The 21,412-nt window shown below is 42.2% G+C and overlaps 1 protein-coding gene across 1 annotated transcript; it reads left to right on the forward strand.

The window, feature by feature from the left end:
• Window positions 1-14,637: 14,637 nt before the first annotated feature.
• Window positions 14,638-21,363, forward strand: LOC135847843 (heparan-alpha-glucosaminide N-acetyltransferase-like). Its single transcript, XM_065367568.1, has 11 exons — window positions 14,638-14,857; window positions 14,940-15,047; window positions 15,137-15,255; window positions 15,347-15,453; window positions 15,528-15,655; window positions 15,726-15,931; window positions 16,012-16,270; window positions 16,355-16,640; window positions 16,713-16,837; window positions 16,926-17,109; window positions 20,897-21,363. The coding sequence occupies exons 2-11, from the start codon at window positions 14,946-14,948 to the stop codon at window positions 21,079-21,081; spliced, it is 1,701 nt and encodes a 566-aa protein (XP_065223640.1). The 5' UTR covers window positions 14,638-14,857; window positions 14,940-14,945; the 3' UTR covers window positions 21,082-21,363.
• Window positions 21,364-21,412: the final 49 nt, after the last annotated feature.

The following is a 21,412-nucleotide window of genomic DNA, read 5'->3' on the forward strand; positions in this document are numbered from 1 at the left end:
CGTTCGGGTGTGTTTGGGAAAATTCAGGGGTGTGAATGCATGCTCAGAGATGTTCGGGTGTGTTTGAGAAAATTCAGGGATGTGAATGCATGCTCAGAGATGTTCGGGTGTGTTTGGGAAAATTCAGGGGTGTGAATGCATGCTCAGAGGTGTTCGGGTGAGTTTGAGAAAATTCAGGGGTGTGAATGCATGCTCAGAGATGTTCGGGTGAGTTTGAGAAAATTCAGGGGTGTGAATGCATGCTCAGAGATGTTCGGGTGTGTTTAAGAAAATTCAGGGGTGTGAATGCATGATAAGGGCCGTTCGGGTGTGTTTGGGAAAATTCAGGGATGTGAATGCATGTTCGGGTGTGTTTGGGAAAATTCAGGGGTGTGAATGCATGCTCAGAGATGTTCGGGTGTGTTTGGGAAAATTCAGGGGAGTGAATGCGTGCTCAGAGATGTTGGGGACGAGTGCTCAGAGATGTTCGGGTGAGTTTGAGAAAATTCAGGGGTGTGAATGAATGCTCAGAGATGTTCGGGTGTGTTTAAGAAAATTCAGGGGTGTGAATACATGATAAGGGACGTTCGGGTGTGTTTGGGAAAATTCAGGGGTGTGAATGCATGCTCAGAGATGTTCGGGTGTGTTTGAGAAAATTCAGGGGTGTGAATGCATGCTCAGAGATGTTCGGGTGTGTTTGGGAAAATTCAGGGGAGTGAATGCGTGCTCAGAGATGTGGGAGCAAGTGCTCAGAGATGTTCGGGTGAGTTTGAGAAAATTCAGGGGTGTGAATGCATGCTCAGAGATGTTCGGGTGTTCTTGGGAAAATTCAGGGGTGTGAATGCATGATCAGAGATGTTCGGGTGTGTTTGGGAAAATTCAGGGGAGTGAATGCGTGCTCAGAGATGTTGGGGATGAGTGCTCAGAGATGTTCGGGTGAGTTTGAGAAAATTCAGGGGTGTGAATGCATGAAAAGGGACGTTCGGGTGAGTTTGGGAAAATTCAGGGGTGTGAATGCATGCTCAGAGATGTTCGGGTGTGTTTGAGAAAATTCAGGGGTGTGAATGCATGCTCAGAGATGTTCGGGTGTGTTTGGGAAAATTCAGGGGAGTGAATGCGTGCTCAGAGATGTGGGGGCAAGTGCTCAGAGATGTTGGGGTGAGTTTGAGAAAATTCAGGGGTGTGAATGCATGCTCAGAGATGTTCGGGTGTGCTTGGGAAAATTCAGGGGTGTGAATGCATGCTCAGAGATGTTCGGGTGTGTTTGGGAAAATTCAGGGGAGTGAAAGCGTGCTAAGAGATGTTGGGGACGAGTGCTCAGAGATGTTTGGGTGAGTTTGAGAAAATTCAGGGGTGTGAATGCATGCTCAGAGATGTTCGGGTGTGTTTAAGAAAAATCAGGGGTGTGAATACATGATAAGGGACGTTCGGGTGTGTTTGGGAAAATTCAGGGATGTGAATGCATGCTCAGAGATGTTCGGGTGTGTTTGGGAAAATTCAGGGGTGTGAATGCATGCTCAGAGATGTTCGGGTGTGTTTGAGAAAATTCAGGGGTGTGAATGCATGCTCAGAGATGTTCAGGTGTGTTTGGGAAAATTCAGGGGTGTGAATGCATGCTCAGAGATGTTCGGGTGTGTTTGAGAAAATTCAGGGGTGTGAATGCATGCTCAGAGATGTTCGGGTGTGTTTGGGAAAATTCAGGGGAGAGAATGCGTGCTCAGAGATGTTGGGGACGAGTGCTCAGAGATGTTCGGGTGAGTTTGAGAAAATTCAGGGGTGTGAATGCATGCTCAGAGATGTTCGGGTGTGTTTAAGAAAATTCAGGGGTGTGAATGCATGATAAGGGACGTTCGGGTGTGTTTGGGAAAATTCAGGGATGTGAATGCATGTTCGGGTGTGTTTGGGAAAATTCAGGGGAGTGAATGCATGCTCAGAGATGTTCGGGTGTGTTTGAGAAAATTCAGGGGTGTGAATGCATGCTCAGAGATGTTCGGGTGTGTTTGAGAAAATTCAGGGGTGTGAATGCATGCTCAGAGATGTTCGGGTGTGTTTGAGTAAATTCAGGGGTGTGAATGCATGCTCAGAGATGTTCGGGTGTGTTTGGGAAAATTCAGGGGAGAGAATGCGTGCTCAGAGATGTTGGGGACGAGTGCTCAGAGATGTTCGGGTGAGTTTGAGAAAATTCAGGGGTGTGAATGCATGCTCAGAGATGTTCAGGTGTGTTTAAGAAAATTCAGGGGTGTGAATGCATGATAAGGGACGTTCGGGTGTGTTTGGGAAAATTCAGGGATGTGAATGCATGTTCGGGTGTGTTTGGGAAAATTCAGGGGAGTGAATGCATGCTCAGAGATGTTCGGGTGTGTTTGAGACAATTCAGGGGTGTGAATGCATGCTCAGAGATGTTCGGGTGAGTTTGAGAAAATTCAGGGGTGTGAATGCATGCTCAGAGATGTTCGGGTGTGTTTAAGAAAATTCAGGGGTGTGAATGCATGATAAGGGACGTTCGGGTGTGTTTGGGAAAATTCAGGGATGTGAATGCATGTTCGGGTGTGTTTGGGAAAATTCAGGGGTGTGAATGCATGCTCAGATATGTTCGGGTGTGTTTGGGAAAATTCAGGGGAGTGAATGCGTGCTCAGAGATGTGGGGGCAAGTGCTCAGAGATGTTCGGGTGAGTTTGAGAAAATTCAGGGGTGTGAATGCATGCTCAGAGATGTTCGGGTGAGTTTGAGAAAATTCAGGGGTGTGAATGCATGCTCAGAGATGTTCGGGTGTGTTTAAGAAAATTCAGGGGTGTGAATGCATTATAAGGGACGTTCGGGTGTGTTTGGGAAAATTCAGGGGTGTGAATGCATGCTCAGAGATGTTCGGGTGTGTTTGAGAAAATTCAGGGATGTGAATGCATGCTCAGAGATGTTCGGGTGTGTTTGGGAAAATTCAGGGGTGTGAATGCATGCTCAGAGATGTTCGGGTGAGTTTGAGAAAATTCAGGGGTGTGAATGCATGCTCAGAGATGTTCGGGTGAGTTTGAGAAAATTCAGGGGTGTGGATGCATGCTCAGAGATGTTCGGGTGTGTTTAAGAAAATTCAGGGGTGTGAATGCATGATAAGGGCCGTTCGGGTGTGTTTGGGAAAATTCAGGGATGTGAATGCATGTTCGGGTGTGTTTGGGAAAATTCAGGGGTGTGAATGCATGCTCAGAGATGTTCGGGTGTGTTTGGGAAAATTCAGGGGAGTGAATGCGTGCTCAGAGATGTTGGGGACGAGTGCTCAGAGATGTTCGGGTGAGTTTGAGAAAATTCAGGGGTGTGAATGAATGCTCAGAGATGTTCGGGTGTGTTTAAGAAAATTCAGGGGTGTGAATACATGATAAGGGACGTTCGGGTGTGTTTGGGAAAATTCAGGGGTGTGAATGCATGCTCAGAGATGTTCGGGGGTGTTTGAGAAAATTCAGGGGTGTGAATGCATGCTCAGAGATGTTCGGGTGTGTTTGGGAAAATTCAGGGGAGTGAATGCGTGCTCAGAGATGTGGGAGCAAGTGCTCAGAGATGTTCGGGTGAGTTTGAGAAAATTCAGGGGTGTGAATGCATGCTCAGAGATGTTCGGGTGTGCTTGGGAAAATTCAGGGGTGTGAATGCATGATCAGAGATGTTCGGGTGTGTTTAAGAAAATTCAGGGGTGTGAATGCATGATAAGGGACGTTCGAGTGTGTTTGGGAAAATTCAGGGGTGTGAATGCATGCTCATGGATGTTCGGGTGTGTTTGAGAAAATTCAGGGGTGTGAATGCATGCTCAGAGATGTTCGGGTGTGTTTGGGAAAATTCAGGGGTGTGAATGCATGCTCAGAGATGTTCGGGTGAGTTTGAGAAAATTCAGGGGTGTGAATGCATGCTCAGAGATGTTCGGGTGTGTTTAAGAAAATTCAGGGGTGTGAATGCATGATAAGGGACGTTCGGGTGTGTTTGAGAAAATTCAGGGATGTGAATGCATGTTCGGGTGTGTTTGGGAAAATTCAGGGATGTGAATGCATGTTCGGGTGTGTTTGGGAAAATTCAGGGGTGTGAATGCATGCTCAGATATGTTCGGGTGTGTTTGGGAAAATTCAGGGGAGTGAATGCGTGCTCAGAGATGTGGGGGCAAGTGCTCAGAGATGTTCGGGTGAGTTTGAGAAAATTCAGGGGTGTGAATGCATGCTCAGAGATGTTCGGGTGTGCTTGGGAAAATTCAGGGGTGTGAATGTATGCTCAGAGATGTTCAGGTGTGTTTGAGAAAATTCAGGGGTGTGAATGCATGCTCAGAGATGTTCGGGTGAGTTTGAGAAAATTCAGGGGTGTGAATGCATGCTCAGAGATGTTCGGGTGAGTTTGAGAAAATTCAGGGGTGTGAATGCATGCTCAGAGATGTTCGGGTGTGTTTAAGAAAATTCAGGGGTGTGAATGCATTATAAGGGACGTTCGGGTGTGTTTGGGAAAATTCAGGGGTGTGAATGCATGCTCAGAGATGTTCGGGTGTGTTTGAGAAAATTCAGGGATGTGAATGCATGCTCAGAGATGTTCGGGTGTGTTTGGGAAAATTCAGGGGTGTGAATGCATGCTCAGAGACGTTCGGGTGAGTTTGAGAAAATTCAGGGGTGTGAATGCATGCTCAGAGATGTTCGGGTGAGTTTGAGAAAATTCAGGGGTGTGAATGCATGCTCAGAGATGTTCGGGTGTGTTTAAGAAAATTCAGGGGTGTGAATGCATGATAAGGGCCGTTCGGGTGTGTTTGGGAAAATTCAGGGATGTGAATGCATGTTCGGGTGTGTTTGGGAAAATTCAGGGGTGTGAATGCATGCTCAGAGATGTTCGGGTGTGTTTGGGAAAATTCAGGGGAGTGAATGCGTGCTCAGAGATGTTGGGGACGAGTGCTCAGAGATGTTCGGGTGAGTTTGAGAAAATTCAGGGGTGTGAATGAATGCTCAGAGATGTTCGGGTGTGTTTAAGAAAATTCAGGGGTGTGAATACATGATAAGGGACGTTCGGGTGTGTTTGGGAAAATTCAGGGGTGTGAATGCATGCTCAGAGATGTTCGGGTGTGTTTGAGAAAATTCAGGGGTGTGAATGCATGCTCAGAGATGTTCGGGTGAGTTTGAGAAAATTCAGGGGTGTGAATGCATGCTCAGAGATGTTCGGGTGTGCTTGGGAAAATTCAGGGGTGTGAATGCATGATCAGAGATGTTCGGGTGTGTTTGGGAAAATTCAGGGGAGTGAATGCGTGCTCAGAGATGTTGGGGATGAGTGCTCAGAGATGTTCGGGTGAGTTTGAGAAAATTCAGGGGTGTGAATGCATGAAAAGGGACGTTCGGGTGAGTTTGGGAAAATTCAGGGGTGTGAATGCATGCTCAGAGATGTTCGGGTGTCTTTGAGAAAATTCAGGGGTGTGAATGCATGCTCAGAGATGTTCGGGTGTGTTTGGGAAAATTCAGGGGAGTGAATGCGTGCTCAGAGATGTGGGGGCAAGTGCTCAGAGATGTTGGGGTGAGTTTGAGAAAATTCAGGGGTGTGAATGCATGCTCAGAGATGTTCGGGTGTGCTTGGGAAAATTCAGGGGTGTGAATGCATGCTCAGAGATGTTCGTGTGTGTTTGGGAAAATTCAGGGGAGTGAAAGCGTGCTAAGAGATGTTGGGGACGAGTACTCAGAGATGTTTGGGTGAGTTTGAGAAAATTCAGGGGTGTGAATGCATGCTCAGAGATGTTCGGGTGTGTTTAAGAAAAATCAGGGGTGTGAATACATGATAAGGGACGTTCGGGTGTGTTTGGGAAAATTCAGGGATGTGAATGCATGCTCAGAGATGTTCGGGTGTGTTTGGGAAAATTCAGGGGTGTGAATGCATGCTCAGAGATGTTCAGGTGTGTTTGGGAAAATTCAGGGGTGTGAATGCATGCTCAGAGATGTTCGGGTGTGTTTGAGAAAATTCAGGGGTGTGAATGCATGCTCAGAGATGTTCGGGTGTGTTTGGGAAAATTCAGGGGAGAGAATGCGTGCTCAGAGATGTTGGGGACGAGTGCTCAGAGATGTTCGGGTGAGTTTGAGAAAATTCAGGGGTGTGAATGCATGCTCAGAGATGTTCGGGTGTGTTTAAGAAAATTCAGGGGTGTGAATGCATGATAAGGGACGTTCGGATGTGTTTGGGAAAATTCAGGGATGTGAATGCATGTTCGGGTGTGTTTGGGAAAATTCAGGGGAGTGAATGCATGCTCAGAGATGTTCGGGTGTGTTTGAGAAAATTCAGGGGTGTGAATGCATGCTCAGAGATGTTCGGGTGTGTTTAAGAAAATTCAGGGGTGTGAATGCATGATAAGGGACGTTCGGGTGTGTTTGGGAAAATTCAGGGATGTGAATGCATGTTCGGGTGTGTTTGGGAAAATTCAGGGGTGTGAATGCATGCTCAGATATGTTCGGGTGTGTTTGGGAAAATTCAGGGGAGTGAATGCGTGCTCAGAGATGTGGGGGCAAGTGCTCAGAGATGTTCGGGTGAGTTTCAGAAAATTCAGGGGTGTGAATGCATGCTCAGAGATGTTCGGGTGTGTTTAAGAAAATTCAGGGGTGTGAATGCATGATAAGGGACGTTCGGGTGTGTTTGGGAAAATTCAGGGATGTGAATGCATGTTCGGGTGTGTTTGGGAAAATTCAGGGATGTGAATGCATGTTCGGGTGTGTTTGGGAAAATTCAGGGGTGTGAATGCATGCTCAGATATGTTCGGGTGTGTTTGGGAAAATTCAGGGGAGTGAATGCGTGCTCAGAGATGTGGGGGCAAGTGCTCAGAGATGTTCGGGTGAGTTTGAGAAAATTCAAGGGTGTGAATGCATGCTCAGAGATGTTCGGGTGTGCTTGGGAAAATTCAGGGGTGTGAATGCATGCTCAGAGATGTTCGGGTGAGTTTGAGAAAATTCAGGGGTGTGAATGCATGCTCAGAGATGTTCGGGTGAGTTTGAGAAAATTCAGGGGTGTGAATGCATGCTCAGAGATGTTCGGGTGAGTTTGAGAAAATTCAGGGGTGTGAATGCATGCTCAGAGATGTTCGGGTGTGTTTAAGAAAATTCAGGGGGGTGAATGCATTATAAGGGACGTTCGGGTGTGTTTGGGAAAATTCAGGGGTGTGAATGCATGCTCAGAGATGTTCGGGTGTGTTTGAGAAAATTCAGGGATGTGAATGCATGCTCAGAGATGTTCGGGTGTGTTTGGGAAAATTCAGGGGTGTGAATGCATGCTCAGAGGTGTTCGGGTGAGTTTGAGAAAATTCAGGGGTGTGAATGCATGCTCAGAGATGTTCGGGTGAGTTTGAGAAAATTCAGGGGTGTGAATGCATGCTCAGAGATGTTCGGGTGTGTTTAAGAAAATTCAGGGGTGTGAATGCATGATAAGGGCCGTTCGGGTGTGTTTGGGAAAATTCAGGGATGTGAATGCATGTTCGGGTGTGTTTGGGAAAATTCAGGGGTGTGAATGCATGCTCAGAGATGTTCGGGTGTGTTTGGGAAAATTCAGGGGAGTGAATGCGTGCTCAGAGATGTTGGGGACGAGTGCTCAGAGATGTTCGGGTGAGTTTGAGAAAATTCAGGGGTGTGAATGAATGCTCAGAGATGTTCGGGTGTGTTTAAGAAAATTCAGGGGTGTGAATGCATGATAAGGGACGTTCGGGTGTGTTTGGGAAAATTCAGGGGTGTGAATGCATGCTCAGAGATGTTCGGGTGTGTTTGAGAAAATTCAGGGGTGTGAATGCATGCTCAGAGATGTTCGGGTGTGTTTGGGAAAATTCAGGGGAGTGAATGCGTGCTCAGAGATGTGGGAGCAAGTGCTCAGAGATGTTCGGGTGAGTTTGAGAAAATTCAGGGGTGTGAATGCATGCTCAGAGATGTTCGGGTGTTCTTGGGAAAATTCAGGGGTGTGAATGCATGATCAGAGATGTTCGGGTGTGTTTGGGAAAATTCAGGGGAGTGAATGCGTGCTCAGAGATGTTGGGGATGAGTGCTCAGAGATGTTCGGGTGAGTTTGAGAAAATTCAGGGGTGTGAATGCATGAAAAGGGACGTTCGGGTGAGTTTGGGAAAATTCAGGGGTGTGAATGCATGCTCAGAGATGTTCGGGTGTGTTTGAGAAAATTCAGGGGTGTGAATGCATGCTCAGAGATGTTCGGGTGTGTTTGGGAAAATTCAGGGGAGTGAATGCGTGCTCAGAGATGTGGGGGCAAGTGCTCAGAGATGTTGGGGTGAGTTTGAGAAAATTCAGGGGTGTGAATGCATGCTCAGAGATGTTCGGGTGTGCTTGGGAAAATTCAGGGGTGTGAATGCATGCTCAGAGATGTTCGGGTGTGTTTGGGAAAATTCAGGGGAGTGAAAGCGTGCTAAGAGATGTTGGGGACGAGTGCTCAGAGATGTTTGGGTGAGTTTGAGAAAATTCAGGGGTGTGAATGCATGCTCAGAGATGTTCGGGTGTGTTTAAGAAAAATCAGGGGTGTGAATACATGATAAGGGACGTTCGGGTGTGTTTGGGAAAATTCAGGGATGTGAATGCATGCTCAGAGATGTTCGGGTGTGTTTGGGAAAATTCAGGCGTGTGAATGCATGCTCAGAGATGTTCGGGTGTGTTTGAGAAAATTCAGGGGTGTGAATGCATGCTCAGAGATGTTCAGGTGTGTTTGGGAAAATTCAGGGGTGTGAATGCATGCTCAGAGATGTTCGGGTGTGTTTGAGAAAATTCAGGGGTGTGAATGCATGCTCAGAGATGTTCGGGTGTGTTTGGGAAAATTCAGGGGAGAGAATGCGTGCTCAGAGATGTTGGGGACGAGTGCTCAGAGATGTTCGGGTGAGTTTGAGAAAATTCAGGGGTGTGAATGCATGCTCAGAGATGTTCGGGTGTGTTTAAGAAAATTCAGGGGTGTGAATGCATGATAAGGGACGTTCGGGTGTGTTTGGGAAAATTCAGGGATGTGAATGCATGTTCGGGTGTGTTTGGGAAAATTCAGGGGAGTGAATGCATGCTCAGAGATGTTCGGGTGTGTTTGAGAAAATTCAGGGGTGTGAATGCATGCTCAGAGATGTTCGGGTGTGTTTGGGAAAATTCAGGGGTGTGAATGCATGCTCAGAGATGTTCGGGTGAGTTTGAGAAAATTCAGGGGTGTGAATGCATGCTCAGAGATGTTCGGGTGTGTTTAAGAAAATTCAGGGGTGTGAATGCATGATAAGGGACGTTCGGGTGTGTTTGGGAAAATTCAGGGATGTGAATGCATGTTCGGGTGTGTTTGGGAAAATTCAGGGGTGTGAATGCATGCTCAGATATGTTCGGGTGTGTTTGGGAAAATTCAGGGGAGTGAATGCGTGCTCAGAGATGTGGGGGCAAGTGCTCAGAGATGTTCGGGTGAGTTTGAGAAAATTCAGGGGTGTGAATGCATGCTCAGAGATGTTCGGGTGTGTTTGAGAAAATTCAGGGGTGTGAATGCATGCTCAGAGATGTTCGGGTGAGTTTGAGAAAATTCAGGGGTGTGAATGCATGCTCAGAGATGTTCGGGTGTGTTTAAGAAAATTCAGGGGTGTGAATGCATGATAAGGGACGTTCGAGTGTGTTTGGGAAAATTCAGGGATGTGAATGCATGTTCGGGTGTGTTTGGGAAAATTCAGGGATGTGAATGCATGTTCGGGTGTGTTTGGGAAAATTCAGGGGTGTGAATGCATGCTCTGATATGTTCGGGTGTGTTTGGGAAAATTCAGGGGAGTGAATGCGTGCTCAGAGATGTGGGGGCAAGTGCTCAGAGATGTTCGGGTGAGTTTGAGAAAATTCAGGGGTGTGAATGCATGCTCAGAGATGTTCGGGTGTGCTTGGGAAAATTCAGGGGTGTGAATGCATGCTCAGAGATGTTCAGGTGTGTTTGAGAAAATTCAGGGGTGTGAATGCATGCTCAGAGATGTTCGGGTGAGTTTGAGAAAATTCAGGGGTGTGAATGCATGCTCAGAGATGTTCGGGTGAGGATGAGAAAATTCAGGGGTGTGAATGCATGCTCAGAGATGTTCGGGTGTGTTTAAGAAAATTCAGGGGGGTGAATGCATTATAAGGGACGTTCGGGTGTGTTTGGGAAAATTCAGGGGTGTGAATGCATGCTCAGAGATGTTCGGGTGTGTTTGAGAAAATTCAGGGATGTGAATGCATGCTCAGAGATGTTCGGGTGTGTTTGGGAAAATTCAGGGGTGTGAATGCATGCTCAGAGGTGTTCGGGTGAGTTTGAGAAAATTCAGGGGTGTGAATGCATGCTCAGAGATGTTCGGGTGAGTTTGAGAAAATTCAGGGGTGTGAATGCATGCTCAGAGATGTTCGGGTGTGTTTAAGAAAATTCAGGGGTGTGAATGCATGATAAGGGCCGTTCGGGTGTGTTTGGGAAAATTCAGGGATGTGAATGCATGTTCGGGTGTGTTTGGGAAAATTCAGGGGTGTGAATGCATGCTCAGATATGTTCGGGTGTGTTTGGGAAAATTTAGGGGAGTAAATGCGTGCTCAGAGATGTGGGGGCAAGTGCTCAGAGATGTTCGGGTGAGTTTGAGAAAATTCAGGGGTGTGAATGCATGCTCAGAGATGTTCGGGTGTGCTTGGGAAAATTCAGGGGTGTGAATGCATGCTCAGAGATGTTCAGGTGTGTTTGAGAAAATTCAGGGGTGTGAATGCATGCTCAGAGATGTTCGGGTGTGTTTGGGAAAATTCATGGGAGTGAATGCGTGCTCAGAGATGAGGGGGCGAGTGCTCAGAGATGTTCTGGTGAGTTTGAGAAAATTCAGGGGTGTGAATGCATGCTCAGAGATGTTCGGGTGTGCTTGGGAAAATTCAGGGGTGTGAATGCATGCTCAGAGATGTTCGGGTGTGCTTGGGAAAATTCAGGGGTGTGAATGCATGCTCAGAGATGTTCGGTTGTGTTTGAGAAAATTCAGGGGTGTGAATGCGTGCTCAGAGATGTTGGGGACGAGTACTCAGAGATGTTCGGGTGAGTTTGGGCAAATTCAGGGGTGTGAATGCGTGCTCGGTGATGTTTTGGTGTGTTTTGGAAAATTCAGGGGTGTGAATGCGTGCTCAGAGATGTTCTGGTGTGTTTGGGAAAATTCAGGGGTGTGAATGCATGCTCAGAGATATTCGGGTGTGTTTGGGAAAAATCAGGTGTGTGAATGCATGCTTAGAGATGTTCGGGTGTGTTTGAGAAAATTCAGGGGTGTGAACGCATGCTCAGAGATGTTTGGGTGTGTTTAAGAAAATTCAGGGGTGTGAATGCGTGCTCAGAGATGTTGGGGACGAGTGCTCAGAGATGTTGGGGTGAGTTTGAGAAAATTCGGGGGTGTGAATGCATGCTCAGAGATGTTCGGGTGTGCTTGGGAAAATTCAGGGGTGTGAATGCATGCTCAGAGATGTTCGGGTGTGTTTGGGAAAATTCAGGGGTGTGAATGCATGCTCAGAGATGTTCGGGTGTGTTTGGGAAAATTCAGGGGAGTGAATGCGTGCTCAGAGATGTTGGGGACGAGTGCTCAGAGATGTTCGGGTGAGTTTGAGAAAATTCAGGGGTGTGAATGAATGCTCAGAGATGTTCGGGTGTGTTTAAGAAAATTCAGGGGTGTGAATGCATGATAAGGGACGTTCGGGTGTGTTTGGGAAAATTCAGGGGTGTGAATGCATGCTCAGAGATGTTCGGGTGTGTTTGAGAAAATTCAGGGGTGTGAATGCATGCTCAGAGATGTTCGGGTGTGTTTGGGAAAATTCAGGGGTGTGAATGCATGCTCAGAGATGTTGGGGACGAGTACTCAGAGATGTTCGGGTGAGTTTGGGCAAATTCAGGGGTGTGAATGCGTGCTCGGTGATGTTTGGGTGTGTTTTGGAAAATTCAGGGGTGTGAATGCGTGCTCAGAGATGTTCTGGTGTGTTTGGGAAAATTCAGGGGTGTGAATGCATGCTCAGAGATATTCGGGTGTGTTTGGGAAAAATCAGGTGTGTGAATGCATGCTTAGAGATGTTCGGGTGTGTTTGAGAAAATTCAGGGGTGTGAACGCATGCTCAGAGATGTTTGGGTGTGTTTAAGAAAATTCAGGGGTGTGAATGCGTGCTCAGAGATGTTGGGGACGAGTGCTCAGAGATGTTGGGGTGAGTTTGAGAAAATTCAGGGGAGTGAATGCGTGCTCAGAGATGTGGGAGCAAGTGCTCAGAGATGTTCGGGTGAGTTTGAGAAAATTCAGGGGTGTGAATGCATGCTCAGAGATGTTCGGTTGTGTTTGAGAAAATTCAGGGGTGTGAATGCGTGCTCAGAGATGTTGGGGACGAGTACTCAGAGATGTTCGGGTGAGTTTGGGCAAATTCAGGGGTGTGAATGCGTGCTCGGTGATGTTTGGGTGTGTTTTGGAAAATTCAGGGGTGTGAATGCGTGCTCAGAGATGTTCTGGTGTGTTTGGGAAAATTCAGGGGTGTGAATGCATGCTCAGAGATATTCGGGTGTGTTTGGGAAAAATCAGGTGTGTGAATGCATGCTTAGAGATGTTCGGGTGTGTTTGAGAAAATTCAGGGGTGTGAACGCATGCTCAGAGATGTTTGGGTGTGTTTAAGAAAATTCAGGGGTGTGAATGCGTGCTCAGAGATGTTGGGGACGAGTGCTCAGAGATGTTGGGGTGAGTTTGAGAAAATTCGGGGGTGTGAATGCATGCTCAGAGATGTTCGGGTGTGCTTGGGAAAATTCAGGGGTGTGAATGCATGCTCAGAGATGTTCGGGTGTGTTTGGGAAAATTCAGGGGTGTGAATGCATGCTCAGAGATGTTCGGGTGTGTTTGGGAAAATTCAGGGGAGTGAATGCGTGCTCAGAGATGTTGGGGACGAGTGCTCAGAGATGTTCGGGTGAGTTTGAGAAAATTCAGGGGTGTGAATGAATGCTCAGAGATGTTCGGGTGTGTTTAAGAAAATTCAGGGGTGTGAATGCATGATAAGGGACGTTCGGGTGTGTTTGGGAAAATTCAGGGGTGTGAATGCATGCTCAGAGATGTTCGGGTGTGTTTGAGAAAATTCAGGGGTGTGAATGCATGCTCAGAGATGTTCGGGTGTGTTTGGGAAAATTCAGGGGTGTGAATGCATGCTCAGAGATGTACGGGTGTGTTTGAGAAAATTCAGGGGTGTGAATGCATGCTCAGAGATGTTCGGGTGTGTTTGGGAAAATTCAGGGGAGTGAATGCGTGCTCAGAGATGTGGGGGCAAGTGCTCAGAGATGTTGGGGTGAGTTTGAGAAAATTCAGGGGTGTGAATGCATGCTCAGAGATGTTCGGGTGTGCTTGGGAAAATTCAGGGGTGTGAATGCATGCTCAGAGATGTTCGGTTGTGTTTGGGAAAAATCAGGAATGCATGCTTAGAGATGTTCGGGTGTGTTTGAGAAAATTCAGGGGTGTGAACGCATGCTCAGAGATGTTTGGGTGTGTTTAAGAAAATTCAGGGGTGTGAATGCGTGCTCAGAGATGTTGGGGACGAGTGCTCAGAGATGTTGGGGGTGAGTTTGAGAAAATTCAGGGGTGTGAATGCATGCTCAGAGATGTTCGGGTGTGTTTGGGAAAATTCAGGGGTGTGAATGCATGCTCAGAGATGTTCGGGTGTGTTTGAGAAAATTCAGGGGTGTGAATGCATGCTCAGAGATGTTCGGGTGTGTTTGGGAAAATTCAGGGGTGTGAATGCGTGCTCAGAGATGTTCGGGTGTGTTTGGGAAAATTCAGGGGTGTGAATACATGCTCAGAGATGTTCGGGTGTGTGGTATGATTTCTCTAGTTATGATATAAGATAACGGACGATATCGGGTCGAATGATTGAAAAACTGACAAATAAAACCCCCTCAACCAGAAATACCTGGATTTTGATATACTAGGTACTAGAATTTTGTGTTTTTTTCAAAATCTTATTTCGGTAGCACCTCCCTTTGGGGGCCGAGTGAAATGAATATGTACTTCAGATTCGTGTTTCAGGACCCAAAACACCTACATTTTGACGTATCACTAGATTTTTTTTTATTTTTACAAAATTTGTTTCGGTAGCACTTCTCCAAGGGCCCTCACGAGTACTGAGGAATGAAAATACCTTAGATTCCTGTTTCTCGATCCAAAAAACCTATATTTTAATTTTAACATACCTATCACTCTATTTTTTTCAATTTTACAAAATTTGATTTCAGCAGCACCTCCTCAATGGCCCCCGAGGGGTCTGCGGGAAAAAAGGACCTCAAATTCGTGTTTCTCGACCTAAAAAACCTACATTTTGACTTCTGACATATCACTCGATTTTTTTTTTCATTTTTACAAAATTTGATTTTGCCATTTTGGTAGAAGTCTCGTTAGAAGGTATAAAAGCTAAGAATGAAGCCAAAAGTTTTATCTCTCTGCTTTTCATCCTCACGAATCTTACGATGGCCAAAATGGATTTCAGATTTGGACTCGGCGACCTCAAATTTGTTTAAAATCGCCTTTTTGAGTTTTACTCGATTTTTAAAAAAAATTTATTTAAAAATTGAAAAAAAAAGTTTTTTCCCCAGCCTTGTAGCAACACTGAACACTTCGAACCAAGCGACCAATCAGATGTCTAGAAACCATATCCGAGTTTCTCATTGGTTGAATTTTTATGTTTTCCTTATCAGCTGTTGAAAAAGAAAACACAACAAATTCATGCTTTGTTCGTTTCTATTTTATTTTATTTCTAATTTTAAACTCTAATTTTAAATTCGATTTAATTCGATTGATTGATTTTATACTAAAAACATGTCGTATTAGTAGAATTCCAGTACTCATCGCTTCATTATAATTTTATACTTGCCAACAACCTTGATGTTATCCATTTGAGAAAATTCGTTCGAAAAAGTGGTAAGTTCACGAATAAGTTTGTTCATCACCGGCATAATATAATTATTTAATCGTACTCTAATCTTATCATTATATATCTCAGGTATTCATGTCTTCCGAAGACTTACTCTTTGATCAAGCTAATCTAACGATTACAAAGAACACCCATTTCGCCTTGTATCTTTGGGCCCAAACTGTAGAATGCTTCAAGGTGAGTGTTTTCCTTATCTTATATTTTCATCGCAGGTATTCGCGAATCATTTCCTCTTTAATTACTCGCTTTTGTAATTTCAATTTCAGTGCGATTTATTCAAAATACTCGACGTATCGAACGACAGCGACACCGGTAGCGTTGTAATCCCTTCAGATAAATCGTGGAATTTCGAAATACGTGATCATGGAAACACAACGATTTGCTCGTAAGAACATGCGTTGATTTTCTAATTATTTCTTCAAAATAGTCGAGTGAAATCCTATATTGATTTTCTTCATTATTGTTTGTGATCGTAGATCGAATCGTACATCGTTTGGTGAACATGGGCAATATGTTTGGTACGTGAATGACTCAACATGTTCGTCTATTCAAGTTCAATATCCTCCTTATAACGAAATACAACGTACGTAAAATCAAAATGAATTCAATGTAGTTGAAATTTCACATTCTTTCATCTCTTACGTTTATTTTTTCCAGCTGCTCTTTACTCTTTATTCATTTTCATTGCTAGTTTCATTATCGTCAAATTATGCATTATCATTCGTCGCAATCGAGCTATTTTTATCGGTAGATTGGCCGATCCAGTTGAATCAGATGTCGAAAACGTAAGATGACTAACACTTAGTTATCATCCGATCGTATTCTTTTTTATCAATTTTTTGATTTTTTCTGTAGGATTTCCCGTTTCCCTCGGACGTGAACAGATTACTCAGACCGTCGGTTCAAACCGAACAAGAACATCGTAGAATAAAATCGCTCGATGTGTTTCGCGGTATCTCTATTGTTTTGATGATATTCGTTAATTACGGCGGTGGCGAATACCGTATTTTCAGACATTCGCCTTGGAATGGGATTACGATAGCTGATGTTATTTTTCCCTGGTTCGTTTACACCGATTACAATACTTAACGAATGAAAATAAGAGCAGATATAAATTATTATCTTTGACCTTCTTGTGCAGGTTCGCTTGGATTATGGGTGTCAGTATCGCCATAAAGATTAAATCCGAATTGAGGAACAGCTTGGCTAAATCGACCATATTGGCTAAAATAGCTCTACGTTCGTTTTCTTTGATCGTATTGGGTATAATTTTAACTAATTTGAGGCAAGATGATTTGAATACTTTGCGAATTCCTGGAGTTTTACAGAGATTAGGTGTTGCTTATTTTATCTGCTCTGCTGTCGAGTTACGGTTCATGAAACCGCAACCTATATTACAAGTGTGTTTTATTATGTACATCTTCCTGATATTTTTTTTATCATCATCGTAGCTCATCGATGTATATTTTTTTGTCGTTGTACAGAACCAAAGATACTCTATAGTTGAAGATCTCATCGAAAGTTATTCCCAATGGTTATTTGTGTTGGGTTTAACCTCGTTGCATCTCGTCATCACTTTCTTCTTACCAGTACCTGGTTGTCCTACTGGATACCTTGGTCCTGGTGGGTTATACGATCACTCGTCCAATTATAATTGCACCGGAGGAGCTGCCGGATACATTGATCGTTTAATACTGACACCGAATCATATATACCAACGAGCTACGTGTTTCTGGGTGTATAAATGTGATATACCGTACGATCCTGAAGGTGCGATTTTAATTCAAGTGCTGAGATTATAATATTTTCTGAATATTAACTCGTGTAATCGTTTTGTTTCAGGTTTACTGGGAATATTAACGACGACTTTATGCGTTTACTTTGGTGTTCATGCTGGTCGAATCATACTCGTTTATATTAATACGTCGGATCGAATAAAACGATGGATTGTCTGGTCTATGTTCACGGTAAATCAAGATCTTTATTCTGATAACTCAATATTGTTCATCAAATATTGGATTATAATATGTACTCGTGTTATGGATCACATTACAGAGCTTGTTGGCAGGTATTTTATGTGGATTTTCCAATGAAGAAGGCTGGATCCCTTTGAACAAGAATTTATGGTCTTTATCTTACGTACTTTTGTGCTGTGGTTTGGCGTTCGTTCTTTTATCATTTTTATTATACGTTATCGATGAGAAAAAATGGTTCGGCGGAGCACCTTTTCGTCAAACTGGTACATTATGATCTTCACTTTGTCGAAGGAATCTTTTGAATTTGCATTTTTCGGTTTAAACAGAACCTAGTTAGATCAAGAGATCGTGTTCTAAATCTTCTGTGACCTATTTCAGGAGCTGAAGTTGTTTTTGGATTTTTGGCGTATTTTTGAAATTGAAAAAATTCGAAAAAAAAAAACAAATCTTGGACAAACTATCCCTCAGAATGAATTTTCCCCAAAAACTTATTTTTAAACGATTGTAACAATTTATTGCAATTTTAATAACAAAACAAAATTTTCAGACGAAACAGTCTCAAGATTTTAAGAAAAGAATGGGTGGATTAATTTTTTTTTGGAAACATTTTATCATTTTGCCAACTTTGAGCACTCGATTTTGACTAAAAAAAACTTCTTATTGTTAGTAGTTTTGCCTGCAATTTTGATTGAAAAGTACGATTTTTTGCAATTTTGCCGAACAAACAGAAAGACTTTGGTAAATATTATTGACTAGAAAGAAAAACAGGTTTGTTTGAGATTTTGATGGAAACAACTAGACATCCTGGAAGGGCAATTTTGACCAAAAAAAAAAAAAAAAATGACAGACTTTTTGGCAATTTTGGCCTAAGATTGATTTTTTTATAGTTTTTATAAAGAAGTAGGATTTTCTACGATTTTGGCATAAAAGTAGGTAAGATTTTTTGGTTGTTCAATTTTATTTGATACAAATCTTTTTTTTTGCATCTTTGACAAACAAATTTTTTATGTCTAAAAAAGCAAGAATTTCTGGTGACCAAAAAAGATATTTTTTTCATATTCACACAAAAACAAGACTTTTTGACGTCTCGGCAATTTCGATAGTAAAAACAGATTTTTGGCGATTTCAACAAAAAAAAGTGGCCCTACTTACAAAATGGCGGCCATTTTGATTGGCAGGTCAGCCGAAATCGCAGATTTTGCGTTCTAACAAAGGACTAACACGAAATTTTTCAAACCGTACAAAGGTAGATCGAAAGAGCAGGCAAAAATGTATCACCTGTCAAAATTTCAAGTGCTAAAATGCCTTTTTCAATTTTTTGTGAATTTTCAAAAATCAAATTTTGGCCAAAATTGAAGAAAAAAATCAAAATTTTACCAAATTAACCTAGAAAGCTGAAATTTGGTATATACGGTATTTTCGACCTGCCAAATCGATTGGAAACTATTTTAAACCGTTTTGAGCAGTTCTGGAGCCTCCAGAAGATTTTTGAGAGTCGAAATTCTCACAAAATTTCATCAATGGAGTTGGAAAGCCGAAATTAATTCTGCTAACTGATTTCAATATGCTGTGAAGTCGACTGCAGGTAAATTTCAAGTCGTTTTGGAGCCTCCAGCGATTTTTTGAAAATTACTGGAGCCTCCAGTAAATTTTTGAAAATTTGAAATTTCATCAAAATGGAGATGAAAAGCTGAAATGAACAACTGTACACTCCAATTTTAACACCCTCTGTAAACGACTTCAGGTGGGTTTAAGTAATTTTGGAGCATCCAGTGACTTTTTGAAAGGTTTCGTGGCGTTTTCAGAAGTATAGAAATTTCCAAGAAGTAGCTGGAAGCTTCAAAACTATTTGAAAGTTGAAATCACCATGCAGTCAACTTCTTATTATTGTATCGAAATTAGTTTGCAGAGTTTCAAGTTTTAAAAATCTACTGGAGCCTCCAGTAATTTTCAAAAAATCGCTGGAGGCTCCAAAACGACTTGAAATTAGTTTACAGAATTAATTTTGGCTTTCCAATTCCATTTGGTGAAATTTTGGGGAAATTTCAAGTTTCAAAAATCTACTGGAGGCTCCAGAGGCTCCAAATTGACTTGAAATTCGCCTGCAGTCGACTCCATAGCTTACCGAAAATTAGTTTGCAGAATCAATTTTGGCTTTCCAACTCCATTTTATGAAATTTTGTGGAAATTTCGAGTTTCGAAAATCTGCTGAAGGCTCTTATTGAAAGAAAAAAGACGTAGAATTTTTCACCATTTTGGCAAAAAAATAAGTTTTTTTGGTAATTTTGATTCTTAAAAAAAATAAATTCGCAATTATGTCAAAAAAGGGTATTTTTTGGTTTTGACCAAACAAGTGTTTTTTTTTTAATTTCAGCAAAAATTGAAAACTTTTTGGGTCATTTTGATTATTTTGACAACAAACAGATTGGCAATTTCTATTTCAAAAAATTATCAAGATTTTGGGCAATTTTGGAAAAAAGGGGCTTCTTGGAAAGTTTGGACCCGAAAACACGATTTTTTGGCGATTTCAACAAAACGTGACTGTTTTCACAATTTTTGGAATGAAGTAAAATTTTTCACAATTTTGGTAACTTAGGAGTTAAATAAAATATAGATTTTTTATGCAATTTTGACCAGACAAATTTTTTTTTGCAATTTTGACTTGAAACAAGAATTTTTGGCAATCTTAATAATAATAAAAAACAAAAAAAAAACTAGTGATTGTGATAATTCTAACAAACAGATTTTTCTTGGCAATTCTAATAAGAAACTTGCATAGTTTGCTCCCCTCCCCTCTTGAAGAAAGCAAAGTAAGATTTTTTTGAAATTTTGGCAACCAAGCAATTTAGCAAAAAAAGAACACTTTTTGGAAAGTTAACCTTCCTCCAAATCCCCTTAAAAAAGTAAAGTGGGAATTTTTAGAACGTTTGACGTCGAAAGTACGTCATTTTTGACTCTTTCAGACAGTGTTTTGAAAATTTCTGCAGAAATTCGAAAACTCGCTGGAGGCTCTAAAAATTGTCAAATTGCGATTGTTTTCGAGTCGGATGATCGAATACAATTAAATAGAGCGAAAATGGATAAAATTTAGGGATTGGAATGTCCAAACATTTCAAGATTTTAGGTTCGACTTTTTTCATGACCATTTTGATGATTTTTTTTTCTGTCTGTGGAACTGGAATTTGTTGAAAAAAGTCAAAATGAATCAATACATGATGAAAATTATTCAAAAGGTATACAACGAACGTTGAAAAACGCGACATCGATTGATTGGGCCAAAATTCGACAATTTTTGTTCCTGCACATCCCCTTGAATTTGGGTGTTACTTTTGATCAAAATAGATTTTCGATTTATTTCGTACGCTAAATTTCACCATTGTTGGGACTATTTTTATTGAAGATTCGTCTTTTCTAATCACGAAGTTGAATTGCCTGGATTTTGGGGGCGATTTAGAGGCCCCAGGAATGATCGAAAAATGTGGTTGGGCAGGCCCAAATGTGAGAATCGTCATTTCTATTCTCAAGTCGAGTTTTCTCATTTCCTGCGGTTTGGGCACGATTTCTAGTCTGCGCATCCGAAAAAATAGGTATTTTTTGGGCCCAAAATTTTCGAAAAATTGACCAAAAATGTTCGAAAAATGCGATTGGGCGTCTTCAACTCTGATAATCGTTATTTCTAGTCACAAGTCGAGTTTCGGGAGGTTTCGACGCAATTTCGAGTCATGAGCATCCGAAAGGGTATTTTTTGGGCTCAACATTATCGAAAAATTGTCCAAAAATGTTCGAAAAATGTGATTGGGCAACTATAGTTTTAGAATTTGTAAAATTCCCTTGTTTGTCAGCTTTTTTGATTTTTTAAAATTTTCAAAAATTGTTCAAAAATCAACTTAAGCCCTTGAAGTTTCTGTTACGAGAGTTTCTAGGACACACTTTCTCAATTTATTTCGATTTAGTTCAAATCGGAAAGTACTGGTTCGAAAGATTCTTCAATAAAAATCATCTGTACCAAAGAATTCGAGTTCTCATCAATTCCATTTATTTTATTTACAGGAATGAACGCAATTTTACTCTACGCCGGTCATGTTACAATGAAACAGACATTCCCTTGGCAATGGAAAGAAATGTTCGGTCAGTCGACTCATTTAGAAAACTTGATAATGGATCTTTGGGCTACCGTCTTATGGATTGTGATAGCTGTCGTTTTATACAAACGAAAAATATTTTTCAAGTTATAATATTAAATTCAACAAAATTATCATACCCAGCGATACTTTCATACCTATAATATTCATTTACCATTAGATTGATATCATGTACTTATAATAATGCGATTGTGTATGTGTAATGAATTAATGATCAAGCTCTTTTTTTCTCTCTCTTAGAAGAAACAAAAAAAAAACAAACCCTTTGAGAGTTACTATCTTATGTATCATTGAAATGGTCGTAATTAGTGAGATATTTTAAGTTCTTTTTATATTTTTTATTATTCTTTTCGAATAAATTCGGTGATATTTTTACAGCGTGTTTTATTTAGAATTCAGAAAAGGATAAGAAATCCGATACCAA

This window comes from Planococcus citri, chromosome 5 (genome assembly GCF_950023065.1).
Source record: "Planococcus citri chromosome 5, ihPlaCitr1.1, whole genome shotgun sequence".
Lineage (NCBI taxonomy): Eukaryota > Metazoa > Arthropoda > Insecta > Hemiptera > Pseudococcidae > Planococcus > Planococcus citri.